The sequence below is a fragment of the Neodiprion lecontei genome, chromosome 4 (genome assembly GCF_021901455.1).
Source record: "Neodiprion lecontei isolate iyNeoLeco1 chromosome 4, iyNeoLeco1.1, whole genome shotgun sequence".
Classification (NCBI taxonomy): Eukaryota; Metazoa; Arthropoda; class Insecta; order Hymenoptera; family Diprionidae; genus Neodiprion; species Neodiprion lecontei.
Window position 1 is genome coordinate 38006136 of NC_060263.1, and position 16824 is coordinate 38022959.

General features: G+C 37.6%; 2 protein-coding genes across 6 annotated transcripts in view; one reads left to right on the forward strand and one right to left on the reverse strand.

The window, feature by feature from the left end:
- The window catches only part of LOC107225682 (parathyroid hormone/parathyroid hormone-related peptide receptor), a 48080-nt gene extending 33908 nt beyond the window's left edge, over positions 1-14172 (forward strand). For both annotated transcript variants that reach the window (XM_015666224.2, XM_046738792.1), the window contains 9 exons: positions 698-844; positions 7606-7700; positions 8260-8594; positions 9771-9901; positions 10014-10099; positions 10214-10358; positions 10621-10888; positions 12281-12429; positions 12574-14172. In XM_015666224.2, the coding sequence (XP_015521710.1) occupies positions 698-844; positions 7606-7700; positions 8260-8594; positions 9771-9901; positions 10014-10099; positions 10214-10358; positions 10621-10888; positions 12281-12429; positions 12574-12714 (1497 nt within the window). In that variant the 3' untranslated portion in view covers positions 12715-14172. The remainder of the gene's footprint in view (positions 1-697; positions 845-7605; positions 7701-8259; positions 8595-9770; positions 9902-10013; positions 10100-10213; positions 10359-10620; positions 10889-12280; positions 12430-12573) is intronic.
- Positions 14173-14662: 490 nt separating this feature from the next.
- Positions 14663-16739, reverse strand: LOC107225632 (protein SCO1 homolog, mitochondrial). 4 transcript variants are annotated; one of them, XM_015666158.2, is made up of 5 exons: positions 16495-16739; positions 16287-16393; positions 15544-15913; positions 15214-15419; positions 14663-14929 (listed from the first exon to the last, which is right to left on the reverse strand). In XM_015666158.2, exons 1-5 carry the CDS (start codon positions 16529-16531, stop codon positions 14741-14743), a joined length of 909 nt encoding a protein of 302 aa, XP_015521644.1. In that variant the 5' UTR covers positions 16532-16739; the 3' UTR covers positions 14663-14740. The 4 variants fall into 4 exon arrangements, with proteins under 4 accessions (XP_015521644.1, XP_015521648.1, XP_015521647.1 ...); XM_015666162.2 differs by having other exon boundaries at positions 16287-16404; positions 16495-16705; XM_015666161.2 differs by having other exon boundaries at positions 16287-16404; positions 16529-16704.
- Between the last annotated feature and the right edge of the window lie 85 nt (positions 16740-16824).

Here is a 16824-nt window from a genome sequence, read left to right on the forward strand (position 1 = left end):
GGTCAGCATGCTGGGACAGGGGTTGGTAAATGGGAGAAAAAGGTTGAAAAAAGGTTCGCAAAGGCTAGGACGCTGCGTGATAATCGGACATGATCTCCTTTTGGGAGCAGTGCGAAGCCCTTTACGAGAAAACTAAATCACCCCAAGTAATGTCGAACGCTGATTACTGACCACCCTCAAATTGCACCTCGCGTTTCGTATTTCGCGCATGTTATGCTGTCACGTAACGCTTGGGTATTACCCTGAGCTGTTTGTCTTTAATTTATTTTAGGTGTAAGCACCGTGTAACTCGCACAGTTGGCGTCATTGTGACGTTCACGAAACAATGAAATTTATTTTGAGCTGAAAATTAACCGAGTTACTCTCAAGACACATGACATTTGAGAAAAAACTTATGGACACACGGCGCGATTAAAAGACAGTAGGTATTTTTATTTTAGTGAGCGAAGTTGTATTTTTGGAAAAGGAATGAATTAACGATTTTTGCGATATTACATTATTTATTTCGGATCTTTCTCACATGAAATTTACGGTGAACATGAAGTGGGGTGATTTTGTACCCCAGCCTGCAGCGTAAGGGATATTGATAATCTCGTTCTTCTGACTTATGTTGTTCGACCGTTTGTTTGCTTGTTTTTGATTCAGTCGCATTTTTTGATTTTTTTTTTTTTTTTGTTTTCATTTTTCTTCTTTACAGGAAAACGCCACTCGGTCTTGCATGTCCAACGGCAGCTGGTATTGGAACGTCACAACTAACAGCACATGGAGCAACTACTCGCAGTGCTTCAAAACACCATTCGTCAAGGTCGTCATGCAGCTGGAAACCCCGAACGCTTCGCTTGCGGTGAGAATTTCCCCTCACTATATTGAAAATAGTTGTGTAAATTTTTTGGGATATTTTAATTTTTAATCATCAACGTTCGAGTAGAAAAAAGTTAGTAGAGAAAAAAATATCAAGCATGTATTACTAAAACCACTCCTAAGGCATACCCCACAAAATTGATCTTTTCGGATCTCTCGAAAATGACACAAAATTTGTCATTGAAATCAATTGGACGTTATTCCCTATAAATGGACAATAATATGCGCAGTACTTTCGCTCTTAGGGGTTGCATGCTCTGTTTATGAGGGTCAACTTTAGGGGTAGTTTTCACCCTTTAACCTTTAGAGGGCCGGAGTGTCCCAAACAAGGGCCAGCAGGTAACTCTGAAACTCCACCGGACGTGTTGACTATTATACACCCAAATCATACCTCTGAAAAATATCAAATGTCCAGGGAAAAATGCCGGCCCTCTAAAGATTAAACGCGATTCTTGATGTGACAAAATACATCTAAGAATAAAGAAATCTGTGAGGTACACCTTGGATATTATATATAAGGATTTTCCTTGCATTGTAAGACAAGTCGGAGGTTTTTAACACGCTTTCAAATTACGTAATAGCAAACAATTTCAACCCTTGGAAATACACGAAGAAAACTCCAATTAACACCAAATCAGCATTAAAATTCGCGAATAATCATAATTGAAGGATCTGGGTAGCGACCCAATTATCCCCGAATGTAAAGGTGCGTTCGAGAAGAGGCGAGCCGTGGCTAAAACTAAACTCAGATTTTCCACATTCCGAGTGCGAGACGAGAGCGGTATAATAGTAGTTTGACAATTAGTTGGCAAATGTAAATTTAGGACGAAGTATACCCCTGGTGGCCTGGTGATTCAGTGGACGAGATAAACATTCTCGTCCGTAGAAAACAAGGCGACATTCGCGTAGGATATTCATTCGTTCGTATTCATATTTATACCAAGCGGATAAACAAAATTTTTAATCAAATTTTGTCCAGTAAACTGTAAAAACGAAAGAATTAAAAGCAAGCGAGAAGAGCTCTGAAGTGAATACACACGAGACGTGATGAATTACCCGTCATTTTCGGGGATTACAGGCTGAAATTGTGTAATGTGATACATTTTAACGAATCTTTGGACAACTAGTCAAGCGTAACAGCTCGCTCAACGGGAAAATCACCTCCACAATTGGAGTATAACTTACATAACTGGAGAATTTGGAAACTCGTCTTGAAAGTTATTCAAGCATTGTTCTATAGATCTGTTACAATTTTGCGTTTATTTAACGGAAACGTTTTCTCCGTGAACTGTTAAACGAAAATCAAACCCTCGCCTCATCTTCCAGGCCAATGGGGAGAAATCCCTTTGGAAGCGTGAAAAATAGGTATTTTTCGAGAATTTTTTTAGAGGGGATAAACATTATATAATAATTTTCAATTTTAACATAATTTTATTGAAGCATTCAAGGTGAGAAACAATTTTTTTTGTTGCGATCATACACAAAATGGCGGCGTTATTAAGGGTCTTGGGACGCCTGTTTTCCGTGACATCGAAAAGTGCTGCAGTTGTCACTCTTTTGCTGTTGATCTGAATAAGATTTAACAAGTGTTATTCGTTTATTGACATATTAAGGGGAAGGATGTACCTAAAAAATGATGACAAAGTGCAAAATTGAAAATTTCGGAGCCCTTTTATTCTAAAGGTCGAATTTTCGACCTTTTTTTCGACATACTTGACCCCTAAAAAGGTATTTATTTACGCGCTACCTTTCGAACTTTAGGTACATCCTTCCGATAATATTACTGAGTGTGATCCCCCAAAATTTCATCGAAATCGGTCGATAACTTTTGGAGCTACAACACGAGCAGTTTTTGAAAATGTTGTTTCGAGATAATCGCGTTTAAAGTTTCAACATGTGAAAACTAGTGATTGTAGTGACTTACCGATTAATCAGCGATGCCAGGCGCATACAGCAGACCTTCTTCTTCCTCGAAAAGCTCATTTTCTTCCGCCAGCTGTTTTTTCCGGGCAGTACGAGCTTCTTTCGTCTCAGAAAGACTCACTCTGTTTTGCCGTACAGTTCGCTCCTCATCCGAAGTTTCAGCGAAAATTCTGCATTTGGTACCAACAACTATGTCCAATGCATTCATAATCCTCAAGATCGAAGAGAAGCCATCATTGAACATACCAGCAGCGATGTAGGCCGAAATTTCAACAATTTTTAAGCCGCAATGCAAATGTTTTGGAGCCAATCGCCAGATCGTCGAGTTGAAGCTTTCGTTTGCATTTTGGGTATGGCCTCCCAAGCACCTTTTTAGCAAATCATCTCTGGACAGATCTTGATAAATTGGCAGGAGATGCTCTTGGATATTTTCGGGAAGTAACGGTGAAAGATCTTCCAATTTTGGATTTTTACCCAAGGCGATTGCTTTTTGCCACTTACACCAGCTTTCGGGTCCAGTCGGGCAGTATTTGTGATTTGGCTTTTTTTTTGTTGAAAAAATGTGATAGAAAGTAGCCATAATCTCTTTTTTCATATTTTCAACACTATTTACATTTCTTTGAATGCTCAAACCATAATATTTCGTTAGTTTTTTGACAACTTTATCCGTCAACTTGCCTCTTCCGGAAAGTTTTTTTTCTCTTCTTACGTTTCGGAGTCTGGTGCCCATTCTCTTCTCTACGTGGCCAATGCATTCACTTTTTACAACAGTCAACTCGTCACCATAAGGACTTAGTTCTAGAATGGCCTTAAAAGTTTTCGAATCGCCATCACCTATATAATTGCCATACTTTACGCCAAATTTCTCTTCAGATCTGGAAAACATTTCTATCATAGAATCAACCTCCATTTTTGCCGCGGAGCCCTCGTGATTCTTCATGCAATTTTCTTCGTGATCTTCGAACCATTCCTCATATTTTTTCGTACGAGTCTTATTTTTCCAGAACGTACAGCCTTGGCAGTAACTGCTTTTCACAACTAAATCGACCACTTTACCAGAGTAGTAGCCGATGAGCGTAGTTACACCATACAGTGACCCACGCTTTTTCCACGTACCGTCACCCGAGACTTTGAGAATTTTTTCTCCTCTTTCATGCTCGATATTTTTTTTCACCTCTTCTTTGACAGCATTCTGCGTTGAAAAATCGAATGAGGACTTGGCAGCTACATAAATATGCTCGATGATTTTGGTGTAGCTGCTTTGATTAAATCCAGTGCATAGGTCCATGAGATTGCAAAAGGTATTGATTCCTCGTCTCGCGACCCCCAAAAATCTCATAACTAGCACAAGCCTTCGATTAATTTCGTAACCAGTGTGAATCAAAGGTCCTGACTTAATTTCTCGATTGCCACACCGACACGTAACGACAATTTTGAAACCGAGACCTCTACGGCCTGACTCATTAAAATGTACTCTTTGCTTGCACACAGAACAAATTAAAATGTCTGATAGAGCCGTAAAAACTGTTAAAAACTCAATAATTCTGTATGCGTGCAAAGGATTCGTACGTACATCCTCTATGCACGCAGACTTGAGTTTTTTAGCACTTGCACTCATTTCGTCACTTGTACTCGGCCCGAAATTCTCCCCGCTCGCATCAGTAAATTGATTTCCTTGAAATCTTCTTTTTTTGCTCACACATTTTCGGGCTATGTTGCCTCGCGTTCCTTTCGGATAGTTTGGCATTTTACTTTGGTAAACACGACCGTTCGTGACAAAATTTCAAACGAAACTGAATCTGTTTTTCGGGCAACGTTCCGTTCCGTATACCTACCGTTTCACGCTATATGGATATATCTATAATGTCCCCTCTACAAAATTTCGCGGAACATCTACCTGGTCAAAAAAAAAGGTAAATAAGGGAGCATTGTGATGTGAAGGTTGCTCCGCCTCTAACGGTCCGAGCGCCCGATTCGCTACCTGACCGCACGCTGTCGCTCCGCTCTACACTATATGCGATAACTCCGCAAATATTCATTATTTCAGGTTTTCCTTTGGTCAGTATATTCTTTGGGTATTATACTTTCGAAATATGTAAAAAAAAAAAAAATCGATTTTTTGAAAATTCTAAAGGGATTTCTCCCCTTAATCACCGGGCAATTTACGTATTGAAACTTTAATGAAAGCTCCGGAACTGTTCAAACTGCTGCAAACGAACCGCGATCTGATCCGGTACAGACTATATGGACGTTTTCAGTTCTCACAAAGCCTTTGTGTGTCCAAGCCGCACTTCCGCTGACACCGCAGTGACTGCGTTAAGTGTACTTAAGGTGGTTCTTTAGTCAATCCAAAGTCCTTAGCTGTATATGAGAATTGGACTGATTGGTAATGGAAATAAAGTGAATCCTCTTGTTGGATATCAGACCAGATTACTGGCCGAAAACGCGAAAACGAGCTTTTTGGAAATTGAACTTTTAACATAGCGCATATGGCCGTTTCAAGTTTTTTCAATGGAAATGCTGTCACAATTGTTTCATAAAATCCGTGGACCTTGACAAAAAAGTGAAGAATGGTTGTTGGAATATAGATCTTTCCAACGATACGTTGAAAAGGAGACGTTGCCGACCGTTTCGAAAAGATTTTTAATGATAAACACGACGGTGTATAGGTTGAAAATCTCGCGTCCCGGATCCGATTATATGGCATAATTTGAATATCGTGAATTGTATTTTCACATAACCTGGATTTACGTATTACTAATAATAACGAAATGAAACTGTACATTGAGATGTATGAAAATAATGGAGCTATACACTCCGTATTAATTCTATCTGATGATAACTGTAATTAAATGAAAACCTATCGACATAACTTTATTAATAAAATTATAATAAACTATCATCCAAAATGTTCTTGAAATTCGTGAATTTTATTCTCGTGCATTATTTCAGCAACATCAATGTAAATTATACAATTCTCCAAAAGGATGTTCTACTGACGCCGGAATCACTAAAGAACCACCTCTCTGCTAACCAAAGCAGTACCTTAGCGTCTAAAGAAACACTTGATGATTGGATCAGCCAAATGGAATCACACTGCGACTAGACGTTGAATCGCGCTTTAGTCCCCAATTTCGCGTCTTTGATATTCCCAGAGCTACGAAACGTTTCTAAGGTTCCCCAGTTTCTCAATTCGCAAATCGGTCCAAATTCTATTCGCACTGAACCGAACGCCTCTTTCACCGAGGGGCAATCGGACTTCTGCAAGGTGGTTTAAGCTTCTTTAATATTACATATTCAATATCCGCGTATTCCGGCTGAAATTATATTGTGAAGATGCCAGCGAGTAAAATCGAAAAATGAAGTTTGTTTTTCAATTTTTTCCCCTTCGCATTTTTTATTTCACCTTCTAAATCTAATAAATGTCACTGATCGTTTATACCCACGATAGGGGTTTATTCTTCATGTTTCATTCGTTTATAAAGAGACCGTCAACTTTATTCCCAAGAAGTGTAATTTCCTTGATGCCTTTCCAGGGCCGGAAATCCGCGACACGTTCCGGTATCTTTTCCACAAAAATTTCTACCCCACTAACTGAGCTGGTATAATGTAATGACAACGATAATCGTGCAGTGAGATCTCAGATAAAAATAACAGTAACGACAAAACCCCTCGCAGTCTGCACCTTCAATTATACTCTTATACCGGGGGAAAGAATAATACGAGCTGGTCCAACGTATAACCAGTGGGTTCATTTTTGCTGCACCAAATTCTCACATTGTTCGCCCATCGCTAATTTCCAAATTCCACAAAAATTTTCTGAATTTCAACTTGTGTTCCATCACTTTTTCCAAAATACATTCACCTCGATGTACAGTTCTTCATACCGGGAAAAACATCGTCCCTGCTAACTTTTTGGGTGTAAGCAATATTGAATGAGGGAGAAGAGATGCGGTCCATCCAGTTTGCATCCGGTGGCTAGTAAAATGGCGGAGGCAATATTCATTTCGGAGAATGGGTGCGATCGGCTTTCGAAATTGGATGGTTTAAACGAAGGGCAAATCGGTCCTTTGGAATTTCAATTACATTGAGGATCAGCGGTGTTTCTAAACCTAATAAACATACTCAATACCAATTAAAAGTTAACATTGGTTCATTTGGTTATCACGGGTCACGGTTACACGTTACTTCGAAGCAAACGGAAAATCACGGCACAAGATATTTTCGTTCGTTTTTTTTCTACCAATTCGTACAACGGTCAAAACAAAATTTTCTAAACGATCGTAAGGAATTTGGAACGTTAAAAACTCGAACTACTTCCCTCGCACATCTCCATAACAAAAATATACTTCTTCGCATCGTCACAATATGTATAATAAAAGTTGACGAGAATTGATGGAAAGAGGAAAATATTTCTGCGTAGTATGGGTACGTGAAAAAAGCACGAATATGAAAACGAAAATAATGAAATATATTTACGTATAAGCATAATCGATTATACACGTACGCACTTTGCATCTCAATTTCAGACCACTGAAATCTGTTACACGCCTCCAGAAATTTTTTCCAGTAACGTGTTACAGAACACACAACCGAAAGAATTCGCTGCCACAAAAATTGGCCAAAGAGAAGAAAAATTCTCACCCCATTAATATCGTAACCGTGTCAAGCTTTGAATGAACGATTCTTGAACGATAAAAGCTGTGGAGCCCATAAATCTTTCCCCCTTTGAAGCGAAACTTGTGTTACACCTCGCTTTCGTCCGACTTTTCAGCACTGAAAACCTTCGTTCACAATTTTTATATTGTTTGGATATTTCAGAAGTACATACCGATCGTCAAGACGATTTCACTGACCGGGTATTCCGTCTCCCTGTCAACCCTGATAGTTGCATTCTGCATACTGGCAGCCATAAAGTAAGTGCATAATCCTTGTTTTACACATACCGAATGATGAATCCCGTTTTTACTGCAGTAATTGATGCTGAAAAGAAGAGAAAAATCGTCGAGGTGATCAGGATCCGAGATAATAGCGAGATTATATTCTAAACTTTGTTTATATGTTGAATAGATCAGTTCTGTTTTTATAAGTGAACACAAATATGTGTTTGCGCTTTAGAGACCGTGAAGTACGACACATAATGTTTATAAAGAGGGAAAGAGCGTTGACAAATGAACCGGTCGTAAAAGTTACTGCTGTACCTACTTATATGTATAGAAATAAATGTTAGTAAATCGATAAAAAAATATTTCATCGCCGAAATAACAGAGTGGATTATTCCGCAGCGAACCGCGACGAAGATACCGCGATACACTGGAAAAGTATAGAAAAGTCTAACTTCTGAGCACCCGTGAATCTTATATGTATATACGACTATACATCTTGAAACTAGGAAATCTCTTTACCCACGAGTCTCCGCGACCTCGGACTCGAGTTTGTGGAGTTTTCTCACGCTTCGCGGATTCTTTGTTACAGGAAACTAAGATGCCCGAGGAACATGCTGCACATGCACCTCTTCGCCTCGTTCATGATGCGGGCCTTCATCGCCCTCCTCAAGCACTCGATATTCGTCGACGGCCTCGGCTTGTCCTCCGACGTTTTGGTACTAGGCGGAGGCGAAAGTTACTGGCTGTCGGATCCTAACGAGAGCAATTGGCACTGCAAGGCGTTCACCAGTGTCTGGCAGTATTTCATCCTCGCGAACTATTGCTGGATATTGATGGAGGGCCTCTACCTTCACAACTTGATCTTTCTGGCTCTCTTTACTGATTCAAAGTCGAGCATCACGGGCTACGTCGTTCTCGGCTGGGGTGAGTCGTACAAACCTTGAAACTTGGTGGAGTTTCAAACGCTTGAAAGCTTCTCCACCTAATCCATACTCGTCCATCAAACTGGACACGTAATATAGGTGTATGTGTACACTAGGGTGGACCTTAAAAAAATCATTTCAAATCGGCGTCACATAATTAGAAAATAATTCCCAAATATTTTCAAATTTTTATATCAATTCCTTTCACCTCGACTCAGTTCCTGCATTGGGAGTAGTAGCACGTAAGTGCATAATCGTCGTGTACGAACTCTAAAATAACCAAATGCATGTCTTATTGTTGGCTGGACGTAAAGTAGGTTCCAGTAGCTGCTCATCAGAATCCACACGATATACCCTGTAACAAAGGCGAGAAAATAAATCAAATTTTTCTGTAGAAATGCTGACGGTGGTTTTATACTATATTCATGGAAAAATTTTATGCTATCTATGTATACGATACGCGTGAGTGTGTTCGCAATGTTATTATACGCGTGAAACCCGTTGTAATAAATTGGCTTATCTATATAATATAGCGCAATTAAATTTCTCTACCGCACACATTAGATTTTCTCTACCTCTTATTGATTCGGTATTCATAAATCTGGGGTTCTTACGGTTACCGATCGACAACCTCAGCTTAAAATGTCATAATTCGAAATAGCAGTTCCAATATGGCGGTTGAAACTACAAGAAATTACTTTATCCGAATAAAGGTAATTGGTACCCAGAGGGTTTGAAAATGCTGGCTACGCGCCTGAACTGAAAATTCTAACGTACATCTTCTGAACAGCAGATCTGAATGGTCAGCCATTTTGAATTATTTAATTTCCACATCATTTTCGCAATCAGTGACCTAATCAGAAACGATCGAGCACCAATTGTTTTGTCTGACTTAAATGATTTTTTACATTTCCGGCGGCCATTTTGAATTTTCAAATTTCGAATCCATAGAAATGTATAGGTATGCCTGAAATATGGGTGCGTGAGCCAATTTTGTCGCATCGTTATTGCTTCGTCGATGTATACGAAACGGATAAATCTCATTACTCATGCACGAGACCACGAACTGGCACCCTGCAGTATATCACTCATGCTCACTTTTTACGCATTTTATCCGAGACATATATCACGTTCACCGTCTAAACTATACTTCATACCTTGGTGCCAATCTTCCCAGGTTTACCGGCCATATTCGTCCTTCCTTGGGTTGCGGTTAGAGCGGCTTTGGAGGACACGTATTGTTGGACAACGCACAAGAACTCCCTGCTGTTTCTAATCATTCGCGTGCCCACGATGCTCTCAATTTTGGTGAGTCTACGATGTCGCTCTAACGAATTTATAAACTATTCGAAAACTTCTACTGCGGACGAAAGGACGCCCTCTACCTAAAATTTGAAATAATTCCCCGTTAACGCTTTAGATAAACTTCGTGCTGTTTATCAACATAGTTCGGGTGCTGATGTTAAAACTGAAATCTACCGTATCCGAGGAGACTCAGAGATACAAGTGAGCGAATCTTTTATTTCTAATTAACTTACAATTAATAATTAAGCTCTCTACCAGCCGGCTGCATCTAACGTACTAATTCTAACGCAAACGCTTCTCGATTTTGAATAACAGAAGATGGGCTAGGAGTACCTTGGTCCTTGTTCCGCTGTTCGGTATCCACTACACCATATTTTCTGGAATGCAATATGGCCTGGTTAAAAACGAAACGGTTGAACTGGTGTGGCTCTTGGGAGATCAACTTTTCGCGTCCTTTCAGGTACGTATGCATAGGTATAATTAAACGATACATCCGCATGACAAACGGCGATCGCCGGAAGTAATCGGAACAACCGGCATGAGAACGGCGGCCATATTGGAATCAAACCCGAGCAATTTGAAATAAAATAACAATAAGATCGCTGCTCAACTGTCAAGTACAATCATATCATCTCCGATCGACTCCCAAGAATTGAATTAAAAATACGTAACAACTTTTCATAAGTTTCATTGCCAAATCAGCCATACGTTTTTCGTTTCAGGGATTTTTCGTCGCGGTACTTTACTGCTTTTTGAATGGCGAAGTACGCGCCGAAGTTTCGCGGGCATGGCGAACAAGAAATTGCCATCGATTTCGACGCGGCCGTTGGGGTCCGAGGGCTTCGACTCACTCTTGCAGCACATGTAGCTGCAACGCGATTAAGCTTAACAAGAAACCTGAGGATACGACGTGGTGGAACAAACCGTGGACATGCTGGTGCCGTAGGGTGAATGGCAACCGATCGACGCACAGCATGGCGAGTACGCAAGGTGTCCGTTCGTCCCTCTATATTGCTCTACTAATCCCACCCTGTACACTGCACTGACCAATAAGCACGCCAATAACACAGGTCTGCGTTTCTTTTTTTTTTTCCTTATAGTCTTTTACTGAAGTGTTAATATTCGTGAAAGTAGTCCCAAATGTCATACAAAAACGACATTCATATGATATACACCACGTCACATTCGGCAGATTTATTAATAAAACTACCAAAGTTTGATTACACTGGTCAACTGTGGTTTTGTTGCTCTTGACATTTGAATAGCCTTACCATTAGTAAGATTTGATATCAGTGACCCTAGGAGCAGGCATAGTTTTTCGAAATTGGCTCTAGTTATTTATTTTATCAACATTTTCACATATGACTTCAAAAAGCAAAATTTAAATAAAAAATTCTATTTTTTTTTCATTATCTGAAGATTGTCAAGAAAATATTACGCAGCTCACCGAAACAAAATTTTTTTTTTTTACCCTGATGTTTTCCATAAATTTTAGTGTTTGAGAACGTAGAATTTAGGAATAATATCAGGATTATATTAGAAACCAATTTCTTAGACAACACTTTCTAATTAGGATCTTTTACGCAGCCTAACAATTTACCAACAACAGTTTTGAACTAATTCTAGACATTTTTTTCCGTGCTTGTAAGCATGACATTCTCAAAATCTACATCTTCATATCAATGAAGTAAACATGAATTTACTAGACTACTCCTTTGAAACTGATAAAAATATTGATTTTAATAGGGTTAATCTGAGAAGAGTATCTCTCCGTGTATATATATATGAACAGCAAAAAATCATGATGTGATACGCAAAAACGGAGTTGATATTCTGAATCAGCTGACCAAAATCTATAAATTTATATATCATGTACAATTCAGAAAACTTTTTCATCGCAGACCTGTGTTATTATTTAAATTAATTCCTCATCAAAGAGTTTCCATGTATAATAGCAATGCTGCAAGGATGTCGCATGTGATTATCTTATCGTCATACTCGACGATTAGTTTTTCAAATGGTTGAAAAGTATTGATTTTTTTTTTTGGTAGATTTTTAAAAATTATTATCTAGCGACAAGTACCTAAGAGCACAATTACGATAGCATATACTTCACATAAAAACGAAATGAATACTAATCGTTTCTCACGATTTTATACTTTACACGTTTTTCATAATATCTGTTAACATAATATCTCCATAAACGTGAAAGTTGATCGGTATAAATTTCAAATTCTACGAAATGTTCTGAAAATCTCCATCTAGACGCATTCAAGAATTCCCGTAGTTACGAATAATTTTTACATTAAATTTCCCACAATAATTGTCAAATTATTGACATTTGTGTATTTTAAAAAAAAAATTTCTTTATTATATAATTAGATATAGAGACGCAAGGAGAGAGTTTGGCTAGTAGTCGTGGTTACCTCGAAGTTGCTGGTACAGGTGCTGTAAATCGCATACAAGTGAACCATGTGTCTCCGATGTGTAGCAAATACACGGGGCAATCGCTCTTGTCATTTTGCTCCAACGTGAGTACCATTCTTTTACACTTCTCAAAATGTCTGTAGTTAATTTTTCAAATCATCAAGGATTACAAAACTGCATCGAAGTGCTGATACTATAGAATGCAATTTCGTTCAGGAAGTAATCGTGGACTCTTCATTTTTCAACAGCTATCTGACATGTCTGGATGCGGTACGGCACCTCAAATAGAAAAATGCGATAAAATACGAGACCAACATCGATGGAGCGATTCGGAATGCTGTCATCTCGCTTACGAATTGCACAGCTTACAAAATCACTCGCATCCTTAGTTTTAATTTAAGTATACTGTAACTACATGTAAATCTTAAGTGAGAAATTGCAGCAAACGCTGATATATTCAATACCAAAAATATCTCGTTGGCTGGTTAATCATTTACAACATATCCATACACACCAACGATGTAAGTAAACCTGTATGTGTATCGCCCGTGCGTTGTGTGCCTCTACTGAAAATGTGATTTATATGTTAAATTGTAAAACGTTTCGAGAGAATTCAGCACGTTTCGATATTACAAGATAAATCACTATAGGTATAGTTGACTTGTATAATTTTTTATCTAATATGTCCGATGATTCGTGCTTTTGTAATTTATTATATATTTTTATCGAATTTGCAAGATAAATCATGTAATAAATTACACACTGAATTCTTCCAAAACATTTTATGATTTGACACATAAATATTTTCAGTAGGAATACATGTACCAGAAATGATGTATTTAGTATTGTGATGAAAGGAAAAGAAAAAGTCAAAACCAAAAACAACATTTTTACTCGATTTGCAGTATCTTACCTCGTGAATGTTCAGCGCACCGTGACTCCAGTGAACAGTTTTATTTACCTAAGATATTAAGCAGAAATTGCTGTTGGTTTCTCACCAGATATCTGCACCGCATGTATTTCGGTTATTTGTTTCCTATTCTCAATAAGAAATAACGAAATAATGAATAAGAGTAATAATGAATTAATAATAACCTAATATAGGATAATAACAGTGTGTCCTAAAATTACTCCAGGCAGTCAAATATTAATTTGTGAATATGTATTCGTAAAAGCGTGTCATGGATTAGATTTTAAATACAGGCTTAAAGGAATACATTATAATATACATATAGTACTAATATATTTTGCGATTTATAATTATTAAAAAAAAAAACACACACAGCCACATATACACCGCATACAAACGTACCTTTGAAGATTCTTCTGATTGTTAACTGAGTAAGTTATTTTAAGTTTTATATGTATAATTAGAGGGCAGTATTTTGATATTGACTGAATAGTTACAAATAGTTAATATGGATTGACATAATCGAGTGTGTGATATATGCGCTGAAAAATTTTACTGAGGTAATTAGGAATGAAAAGCGCTCGGTTTATAATATAAAGGGCACCTACCTTACGATACTTGTCATAATTTTAAGAAAAAGCACATACGCGTTCCCTACATACTGTACAAGCATATGGTATTCCAATTATCTTCCATTCCCAAAAGGGGGACGTGCAGTGTAAAATTGTTTAAAATCATAAAATAGACTATCTATACAAACGTTACAGAATATTCATTTAAAAAGGTTAGTCAGAAATGATAATACTGCAACAATACTAATGTATAAAAATTATTATATTGTAACACAAAGATAGGAAATATTGATGTGAAGAAAAATTATTGGAATGTTGTATACCTCAACCGCTCTCTATGTCTTAATAAACGTTACTTATACGAACCGCATGTGCAACATGTCTGAATCGTATCAATCAACTTTTTACATGAATCACTTATCAATAGATGATTAATTCACATTATTAATAACTCTAGCGGATGGTTATCATTAAAGTAAATCAAAATCGGAAAGGATTTTTTCATTGTTGTGCGTAGATAGATCATCTTTTCGAAAAGTAAGTTCGTATCTCAATTTATTTTATTGCATTACTTTGACTAGGAAGTAACATAAGCTTCAAAGCTCTACTAAATTTTGTTACATAAGTGAGTCACTGTTTATTAATTTACCATGTCGATTTATCTTGATCTTGAACTTTGATAAGTATTCTAGATATCGTGAAAGACATGATAATATAATTTTATATTCGTCTAATCCTATAACTTGTCTTGCAAGAAATTTTGTAAGCTAATTAGGCTACAAGTTGCGGGAAAATTCGAAAGACTGCTGAAAAATCCGTTTCATTGTGTTGATGTAGCAAAAAATTACCCTCGTAATTATACAAACTACTTTATTACAACATTTGGAACGATTTATAAAATGACAGAAGGTATTTACAGAGCGATGATATGGTTCAGGCCGAAACAATAGCAGGTTTTGATGGTAATAGCGATGAAAACCAACCAGGATTATTTAAAGCCTTTTGTTTTTCTGTGTGGAACAAGATACTCGCCGCTATTTGTTCAACGTTTGCAGTTTGACCGTAGTAATCAATAAATGCTCCATCTGGACCGACTAGGTACATAATAATGGTGTGGTCAACCTGTAACATACAAGTAACTGTAAAGTCACAATTTATACTAAATTCATCGCAAATATTTATGTACACGAGTGTTCCATAATTATTTATGATTTGCAGATGAACAGATATCACTCAGTGTGCAATTTCAGTGACTAATGATTGCCAAGACAACGATATAAATGCGTGATTTGTGCGGTTCTTAAAAAATAACACCTTTTTAGAGCAAATCACACATTTCCATCGTAAATAATGACGTCGTGTTAGGGAAGCCTAAAACTTATTCTATCATATTTTCAGCTACTAACAATATAATCGTTGTCTTCGTCTTTTGGTCCACTGCTGAAGTAGACTCTGTATGCCTTGCAGGCCTGTGCAACCTGTTCCTTTGTTCCGGTAAGCCCAATGAATTTGTCCGAAAATTCTTTTACGTATTTACCAACTACTGTCGGCGTATCTCTGTCTGGATCGACGGAGATGAAGATTGGTTTTACAATTAGTTCATGTTTGTTCTCTGAAAAACGAAAGTTTGTTATTTACTATTTGATGTTAGAAAACAACAGAAAAATGATTTTGAATATCCTTTGATTATTTCAGTCAGTTCTAAAGGCAAACATCGAAAAGTAGAATCAATTTACCAAGTTCATCAATGACGGCAGCCATTTTTTCCAACTCATCTGGACAAATGTCTGGACAGTGCGTAAACCCGAAATAAATCATGGTCCAGTGTCCTAAAAAGTCGTCAGACTTTACTGTCTTTCCTTCAGAATTCACCAGCTCGAAACTACCACCAAGCGAAGCCTTTCCAAGTGCACGCTTTCGCTCTTGGTCAATCCGCAGGTTTTTCACATGTTTCAGGTATGCCACATATGTCAGCAAACCAGCGCCAATCCCGCAAGTTATTCCAAAACTCTTCCAATTAATTGGCCCTTTGTTTTTCCAAAAAGGCAACCTCTTCGGTAACTCTAATTTATCATACTTGACACTGGATGTGTGTATAGATTTTTCCTTATGTAAAATAAATTTACACATGTAAAAACTGTTCATTTTATGGTTGCTATTACAGAGTTACATTTGTAAGACGGCACAAGAAGTGTGATGCATGATTTTATTTCTATGTTAAACAGATTTAAAAATTGGTTGACTGACTTTTGGAGAGATACCTCGCACTGAAATGAAGATAAGTATTTGAGCCGATTGTTATCCTTTGTGACATAACACAAAAATCATCATACGTGAAATAAAGAGATCTGGTTTACCATGAAACTAAAATGAATCCAAAACACTTGAAGCCAATGTAAAAGTATAGAGTTAGAAATAAAAAAGATATTCTCAGCAGTCTAAGAGATCGGTTTCTCACATCAAAAACCTATCGTCTCACCAATTCCCTGTAATTTCGTTGAAGTGTCGTCCACCTACGGATCAGTAACTTCGACATCCCACAGGTCGGTTTTACGTGATTGCAGAATATGTAGTAATAGCACAAACCTGTAAAGTAACTATTATGACCAAGGTTATGGTTATGTACTGACTTTTCAGGTTATGTCTTCGTTAAATGAGATTTTAAACTACTGAATGTATTCATTCACCGCAATCTAGTCCAGCAAATTCGGAACCAATTACCATAAACACCCGGAATATGTCTGTTAATTAAAACTTCAGTGATATTGTCGGAAAATAACTAATCTGTAAGCACTTTGCTTCTGCAATAGCAGACTACGTCCAGTACGACCCGCTCCGCCGAACACCGCAAGATGGCAACACCATTTAGCAATGCGGTGATTCCGGTGATACTATTAAAAAAAATTAGTTTTATCGAGTAATGAATAGTGTCTTGCAAAAGAAGTAATCGCATAAGATTGGCGAATGGTATATTTTTACGATGTCATTGATTGTGATAATCAGTAATCAAAACTTTT

Excerpts from the sequence above, each read along its gene's own strand:
- LOC107225632 (XM_015666158.2), bottom strand. The coding sequence starts at position 16,531 with ATGGTAATTGGTTCCGAATTTGCTGGACTAGATTGCG. Across the intron at positions 16,394-16,494 it reads ATTTGCTGGACTAGATTGCG|GTTTGTGCTATTACTACATA; the intron begins GTGAATGAATAC and ends GTTACTTTACAG. Across the intron at positions 15,914-16,286 it reads AACGAAATTACAGGGAATTG|GAAAAATCTATACACACATC; the intron begins GTGAGACGATAG and ends ATTTTACATAAG.